Source organism: Hevea brasiliensis, chromosome 9, assembly GCF_030052815.1.
Source record: "Hevea brasiliensis isolate MT/VB/25A 57/8 chromosome 9, ASM3005281v1, whole genome shotgun sequence".
NCBI lineage: Eukaryota > Viridiplantae > Streptophyta > Magnoliopsida > Malpighiales > Euphorbiaceae > Hevea > Hevea brasiliensis.
This window is the reverse complement of record NC_079501.1, coordinates 9,803,098-9,811,842: the sequence shown is the minus strand read 5'-3', so window position 1 is coordinate 9,811,842 and position 8,745 is coordinate 9,803,098. Positions and strand designations below refer to the sequence as shown.

The window sequence follows — 8,745 nt, the reverse complement described above, 5'->3', positions numbered from 1 at the left end:
ATTTAAAATATAATTTTTAAATTTATTAAAATTAATATAAATAATTTATTTAAATTATTTCAGAAAAATATTTTTTTTAAAATGGATATGAGAATAAATATAATAAGAATATATAGTAAAATTATAAAATTAAATAAGGATAATATAGTAAAATATTTATTAAATTAACTTAAAAGTACTCGATTTATAACATCAAAATAAAAATTCCTTATTTCTTAATTTATATTTTTTCTTATAAATACAATTTATAAATTTTAAAAATATCTTAAATAAGCAGTCCAGCATAAATTCTGATTTAAACGCCTCGCTATTTGCCAAGTCGAGACTCAAAATTTTTTCTTCAACATTGAATTTTAAATTTATGAAGTGATTAATAAGTTATTCCATTGTAAATTTTATTTATTTATTTATTTTTAATTAGTTGACGATTATTGAATTCTAAAAAATTTTTATAGTAATATTATTTACCTAATACATAATTAATAAGCAGAATGACTTTGCTCATTTGATTTTTATTTTTAACTGGCCATTAGGTCAATATTAAAGAAATAATACTAGTCGACCATATATGCCAAAGTGATCCACAGAGCCAGGACATACCTTTTTGTATGATATTTGGTTATGCTATAACATGCTTTTAAATAAATTAAATCATATAATTGAGATATAGATTATTTTATTTTGAATTAAAATAATTGTAATTGTGTCTCTTAAGTGTTGTTCATACTTTGAAATAAATCTAGATTGATAATATGCTTGCAATTCTATAGAATAGCTGTTTATTTTTTATTATCATAGCTTCCACCCTAAACTATTATCCGTAAATCAACGATTATAATGCCAAATAAATTTGTAAAGTATATTATATTATTAATACAGAAAATTATTTAAGTACCAAAAAAATTTATAGATTGCCCTTGTTAGAAAAATATTTATAGCCTGTTGCCGTGTTTTATTTTTATTACTTAACTTTGTTATTAAAATTTTCTAAATTTTAATTTGTGTAATAGTAAATTTTCATATTAAAAAAAATTCCTTCAAATTAAAGTGTGATATCTATAAATATAATTTAAACACTTTATGGTGAAAAATAAATTCTTATTCTTTACAAAAAAAATTGATAATTGTGATGGCATTAATAGTTTTGTAATAAGTTTAGATAGTGATTGGAATGGCTAGTACTTTTTAAGTGTTTGAGAAAATGAAGTTAAAAAAATAATTTTATTATTTCATGCTCTAATGATTTAGAGAGATTTTTGTGAAATACAATTTTTAGGAAATTTTTAGTAGCAAATTGAAGCTAAAGAATGAAAGTAACACAGAGTAAAATTTAGAGACGAATTATAAAAATTATAGCCCTTGCTCCCTAATCTTTATAAATATTCTCTAGAAAAATTCTTAACTATATTTAATAAACTATAAATTGAAGATATAAACATATGAGATTCATATATTTAAATTTTATTATATATTTTGTGTTTATATTTATGATAGGTCAGGTCTAGTCAAGAAGACTAGCAAGTAGCAAGTAAAACATATCAATTAGTTTTACTTAAATAATATTAAAATTATTTTTAAAATTATATAACTTCAAAATTAAAATTAAATAAAATTGAGATTTAAATTTTATTTTCCAATACTCAATTCAGCCCACTTTATAAGTAGAATAATATATAGGCCGAACTGCATCAAAAGATTTAAGTCCTCAACCTCAAGTCTAGCTGGGCTCAGGCCTCAGCTAGGAATCCTGATCAGAGTTGGGCTATCTTGTCACACTAGATTTTCATCTGCATCCACTGCACATCAAGGTGGATGACTAGAGCTATTTACATGGACGATTTTTTTTATTTAAATCAGATCCATAGTAGATTCAATATATATGATTTATTTATTAAATATATAAATTTTATATACTTATATCTTAAATCTATAATGTACAGTTAATTATTTCTCTTGCATCAAAATCTTTCCCAAAATTTTAGCATCTTTCTGAAAATGGGACCCAAATATTGAAGCCAGTAAATAAAGAAGAAAACAACTAAACCAACAAGAAACACAAATCACTGATTCACCGTAACATTATTGCAATGGTTATGTCCAGATTTCCAATATTAGATCATGTTTCGTAAATTCTCCGATTCGTGAATTTTTACACAATTGAACATTAAACAAAGATCGTAACAGGGATTGCCATTGCCATGTCTACAAATTTGACATAATAAGTTCATACAACAACATGAAGTTAGATTTCAGAACGTTAATGGCACCAGCTGACAGTCATTTGTTAGTCACAAGCAAGATAATCTCTCCCCTTCTTGACAATGACTGCATGGAGGGACTGAGATTAGAAACAAATTATACAGTTCGATCATTTAGAAAGGGCAGCAACACCACTTTGCGATCAGTGATAGAGATAATAGCGTCACCGAGTAGAAAGCCCTTGTCCATTTTAGAGATACTGGGGACAACAGGTCTTCATGCGATGGATGTTGGATGTAGAACTAAAAAAGCTCCAGATCGAAGGAACATTATATCAGCTTAAGAAGTTGGATGTTGTTTATTAGTTTCGCTAGCAATGGAAGGAGCCCTAGAAACAACTATGACAAGGTTAGGAACTCCAGGAGGCGCACGCACAATATTCCCAGCTATTTTCCTAGTACAAACGCCAGTGCCCTGTCCAGGGATATTGCTGCATGGATTGGAACCAGACGACTTCCCCTGGCCTTTCTGTAGGGACTGAAACAGCAGCCCATCCTGCATGTTCTGCCATTGCTGGTCTCCCAGGGGCCTCATATCAGCCATGACAAGCTTAGGAACTGCAGGAGGCGAACGTGCACTATTCCCAGCTACTTTCCTTGAGCAAACGCCAGTGCCCTGTCCAGGGATGTTGCTGCATGGGTTGGAACCAGACGATTTCTGTAGGGACTGAAGCAGCAGCCCATCCTGCAGGTTCAGCAATTGGTGGTTTATCAGAGGTCTCATTTCAGCAACCAAGAAAAAGGATAAAAACATAAGAATCACAAAGATTTTCTTGTTTTGGGAGAAGAAACCCATCTTCTTAATTTAGTTACTGATGATGAACAGAGAAATTAACTTCTCTTTCACAAATATATGAAGAAGATAATAAAGACAAGAGATGATGAGATGAGATTTAACTTGTTTAATATTGGGTTAAAGAATGATGACAAGGAAAAGCCGAAGAGGCATATATATATATATATACAAACATATATACATACAGTGGTGGCTGGTGCTAAATGGTTTGACCGGTGCCTGAATGTTTATACTGTAAAACAAATTCATTCTAAAAGGTTGAACGAGCCATGGGTTTGAAGGTTGAACCGTAGTTGGAATTAATCAACACGCGGTACATCGCTTGGACCATATAAGCGGGGAACGTGATCTACGATATTTCTGTTTCTTTTGTATTGGTCGATCCCTAGACCTGCTTTGTTCTTAATTAATCAAGCTCTTAATTTGTTTTTTGGTAGAATAATCAAGTTCTTAATTAATCTTATGAGCCCCGTAAATTAAATTTCAAAAGAATAATAAATTGAATAGTTAAGAAAGTGAATTTGGATAATATGGCGTGTGAAATTGAAAATAACATATAAAAAAATCTCAGCCATAGAAATAATAACTTCACAACAAGACCCCGGCTTGGATTAACCGTGGGTTGTGGCCCGTAAATACCCTAAAAATAAAAATAAAAAAGGAATGCTTTCGTGGACACGTAGCATACTGAGACTTGGGCAAGAAGCTACGGCGGACGTAAAGCTTTTGCGTGGGAGAGAGGCACAACTGTACGGCAAATTATAAAATTTATTTGGTGTTTTAAAAATAACGTATTATATATTTAAAAAATATTTTATTTTTAAAATATAAAAATTAGATTCATAACAAAAAAAATTTTATCCAAAGACAGTTTATCATGTATTAAAAATATAAAATGTATAATAAAATTTATTTAATAAATATATAAATTTTATATAATTATATTTTAATATTATATATATATATATATTTTTTTTTTAATTTTTTTTAAAAAGTAAAAGATAAAAGCTTCAAAATTTTTTCTTAAATATTGAATTTTAAATTGGTAAAGCGATTAATAGAGTATACAGCCATACACAGCATTCTTATATTGACTTTATTTATTTATTTATAAATTAGCCAATGATTATTGAATTCTAAACATTTTTTATAGCAATATTATTTTACCTAATATATAATTAATAAGTAGAAAGAATAGCCATAACATACCTTTATTATTATAATATGCCTTTAAATAAATCGTTTAATTGAAACATTACAATGAATGTAAGTTTTAACGGTATTTCTTATATATTATTAAAAATTTAAAATATAATTTTAATAAAAATTATCAATAAATATTTAGTAATATGCATGAATTTCGTAATCTAAAAATTTTTAATTATATTTTACACTAATTTACAGTATTATTATACATTATGCTATATATATTATTTATTACTTTACATGTTAATTTGATGTCTAAATATATTATCGTGACATTATTTATTACCCACTATAAGAAAAAAAAAAAAAGATTTGAAATTGAAAATTCAATTTCAAAACATTGAAAACGGTTAGAAACTGATTTAAAATCAAAATATTTGGTTTATAATTTGCATGCTTCTAAATTACTTAAAAATGGAATATCATTTCGGTTTCTAGTTTTGAAATCATTTCTAATCAATTCTGTTTTTAATTCGATTCTAATAAAAATGGATGATTTTTCATTTCAAATTTTGATTTCAAATTCGTTGTTAATCGTTTTCTAATATATTTGATCTGCCTTTTTAATTTTTATTTTAAAATATGTTTCAAATTACAAACTAAAATAAATCCATTTATAAATTTGGTTTTTATTTTAACAAATTCTTATAGTGACTTTAAAATCATGTACAAAATAATGTTAAAAAGTGTTATTACTATTTAGATTTGTTGTAATGAGATATAAATTAATTTATTTTGAATGAAAAATAATTGTAATGAAAATTAATGTTGATTTTTTAGCTTTCACCCTAAACAATTATTCGTAAATCAACGATTATAATGCCAAGTATATTATATTATATTATTAATACGGAAAATTACTGAAGTGCTGAATTTTTTTTTTCTCAAAGTCAGATATTTCAATTTGTAGTTTGCCCTTACTCCTTAATTTTATTATATAAATTGAATATAAGAATAAAATAAATGATTAATTATTAATAAATTTACATTAATATATTAATAATTATCGTTTTTTTAATTAACTTACCTCTAATAATATTTTAAACAATAATTTTAATCAAACACATGTTAAATAATTTTTTTTATTAATAGAAATTTTATAAATTATTACTAAATAGGTAAATTGTTTTTCTAAAACAGTAGTTTTATAATTAGCAGTTTTAAAACAGTAAGAGAGCAAGCTACATCGAAAGATTTAAGTCCACAAACTATAGTCTAGCAGGGACCTAGCCTCAGCTAAGAATTCTGACCAGAGTTGGACCATTTTGGCCCACTAGATTTTCTTCCGTATTCACCACACGTCAAAATTTAAGCTCGATGTCCAGAGGCCTATGCATCAAATCTTTCCCAAAAATTCGGTAAATTCTGAAAATAGGACCCGAATATTGAAACCAGTAAATAAAGAATTAAACAACTAAACAAACAAGAAACACAAATCACTGTGACACTGCCAGAGGATAACTTCGACAGTTTTGATGGTTACGTCCATATTTCCAACTGCCTTTTCCCAAGGAATCAGTTCAGTTTCATCCCAATAGTCGATATTGTGTAAATTCTCTGATTCATGGATTTTTACACAATTCAACATTAAACAAGGATCACATCAGGGATTACCAATGCCATGTCTACAAATTTGACATAAGAAGTTCATACAACAACATTAAGTTAGATTACAGAATATTAATGGCACAAGCTGACAGTCATTTGTTAGTCACAAGCAAGATAATCTCCCCCCTTTCTTTCGACAATGACATGCATGGGAGGGACTGAGATTACAAACACAACTGTACAGTGGGATCATTTAGAAAGGGCAGTCTCCAGTTTCTCCTTCAGCTGCTCAGCAACACCACTTTGCGTCCGGATAGAGAATGTGTGAATAATCTTATCATTCTCCGTTGTGGTTGACACATTACACTCTTGAGCTGTAATTTGATGTTCTTGGAATGTTTCTAGGATGCTAGAAACTGGGTGAGCATCCAAAGGACAGCTCAGCCTCACTACAGCATCATCCTGTCTTGCCTGGAAATCAATCTCTGGCAATGAAGGTTGCTTTCGCCTATTGTTAGTCACCTCCTTCTCAGTTTCCAAAACTCTAATCTTCATCTGGAGATCAGTGATATAAGTAATAGCGTCACCAAGTAGAGAGGCCTTGTCCATTTTAGAGATATTGGGGACAACAGCTCTTAATGCATAGAATCTCTGATTGAGCTTCTCCCTCCTCTGTCGCTCTGCTTCGACATGATTCAGTGGCTCTTCACGCCCATTGGCAGGCTTTCTCCCTCTCTTCCTTGGTTTCCGCTCATCTAGCTGAGGTGACAAGTCATCCTTAGGCTGCTCCAAACCAGTAACCATAGTTTCAGCATTGAAACCTGAAAGATTCATTTGGTTCAACTGTGGAAAAAGTTTTGCTTCATTGGGGTCGCCTGCACAGCCATTAGAAGTACTTCCATAAACTGGATTAGTGCCTATTGCTTCTGCATATGATTCTGAAGCAAAAATCAAATCATCTTCAACCTTAGGAGAAAAGTTAATACTAATTGGTCGGGATTTTGTGCCACCAAGACTTAGTTCATGGCCAAAAATTTTTGGGCATGCTCTTGCCTGAACAGCATTTGATGCCCCAAATATAGTTTTTGCCCTTTCCACAAGATTGTGCTCTTCAGGAATTGACTTGATTGAACCAAGCTCCACAACTCCAGACTTGACAGGTAAAAACACTACTGTTTGGAGTCCAGCTGACCTTGCTAAAACTGATCTCAATTGATACTGCTCTAAACAACTAATCATATCTGAAGCCCAAATTGATCTACCAGACTTATATGACTCTGCAGGAGCATATGATGAATCACAGAGGAAAGTAAAATACATAGAAATGAGGTAAAACATTTCCAAATCCGAAACCCTATCCAAATTTGCTGCATAATTATCCCCATCTAACACATTAAAGCAAGCATGCAGCTTTTGAAGCACAATCTTCTTCACTTTCTCTCTTTTCTCAACTGCCTCAAATTTGCTATCCCCAATAGAATTCCCCTCTCCCGCCCCACCGCCCTTGGGATTTCGGCAAACCCCATCACCCCAAATCAAGATGGACCCACCAGATTTCAAGCTGGATGCATACCAGAAAATTGCATAATTCCAATTGGAACCATCTACCAGCTGGCACAGCCCCTGCTGCAAACCCAAATTATTTGGCGGCGAAACCAAATCTGCCAATACGTTGCTAGAAGCAGATGCGATCAGGAATTCACAAGCCTCGATACCTAATACGGATTCTACGAAAGCCTTTTCTTCATTCACCCAAAATTTCTCACCCATGATTCCCCTTTACACTATTGTCTCACACGAACCCGAAATTCCCAAAAACTGCACTTCACAAAAATCCAAATTTTCAGAACTGTATCTTACACAAACAACGAATTCTCACACTCTAATTTCACAAAACCCAGCAATCTAACTACGTCCATTTCATTAAACTCTCCAAAAACTACAGATGAATAATCTAATCTACCAGTCGATTCACAAACTCACTACTAGAATTCTACCCACACTATTATATTCAGCCCCTTAACAAAATCACGTAAAACCCAACAATTTTAACACACACATATTGCAAACTGAATAGAATTTCACGAAATCAGGCTCAAGCAATTAGAGAAATAGAGAAAGAATTAAGCTAATCTTGCAGAGCAACTTGTCCAGTGACAGGCAGAGTCTGGCACAGTTACCCAAGAGAAGCAAAAGGAAAGCTTACCCGAGATGATTACGATGTTGCGTGCTGGATAATAGAGGTTGAAGATTGACGAATTTGAAGCGTGTGAAAAAATTAGGAAGGTTTTGGGATGAGATCTGAAGTGCAGGGTCTAGGGATTGTATATTTGTGGTGGTACCGCCGTACCAGCGGTCCCGCTTGGCCACTTGGTATTGAGTTTTGTTGCCTTTTCCACTTCGCAGCACGTTGGGCCACTTTAAAAAAACAAAAAAAAAAAGTTGAAAGGGAATGAGGAGTGGGGACCCATGGCCCGTCCTGTGCAACGGTCCCACTTCATGCCATCAGCTATTTTCAACGTTTTCTCCAGGTTAAACGACACCATCGTTTTACATGGTTGCAGCAAGTTTCAGAGCTGAGAGACCAAAAGCACCTTAAACATTGCAATTGCAATTTTCATGATTTTGTTCTATTCAATGTAATTTTCCTTTTTACTGATTATATATTTTTAAACATTAGTTGGAAGCTCTTGCTAAGGTTGAAAGCTTGCCAAGCCCAATGAGAATATGTTTGAGAACACTCTTCTTCCTTTCAACAGGTGTTTTTAGATCATTAGGTGACAAGTGAATTTAGCAAATTTTATATCTTCATGTCATTTAAAGAAAGAGAAATAAAAACACTCAATATTTTTCTAAAGATGATTAATATTTTAAGCGATTATAATTGTCCTCCTCTCACATATTTATTATTAAAAAATTACCGAAAATATGAAACCC

At 31.4% G+C, this 8,745-nt stretch overlaps 1 protein-coding gene across 1 annotated transcript; it reads right to left on the bottom strand.

Moving 5' to 3' along the window:
• Nucleotides 1-5,870: 5,870 nt before the first annotated feature.
• Nucleotides 5,871-8,209, bottom strand: LOC131183044 (transcription factor MTB3-like). The gene is made up of 2 exons (XM_058152770.1): nucleotides 8,015-8,209; nucleotides 5,871-7,626 (listed from the first exon to the last, which is right to left on the bottom strand). Exon 2 carries the CDS (start codon nucleotides 7,576-7,578, stop codon nucleotides 6,058-6,060), a length of 1,521 nt encoding a protein of 506 aa, XP_058008753.1. The 5' UTR covers nucleotides 7,579-7,626; nucleotides 8,015-8,209; the 3' UTR covers nucleotides 5,871-6,057.
• Nucleotides 8,210-8,745: the final 536 nt, after the last annotated feature.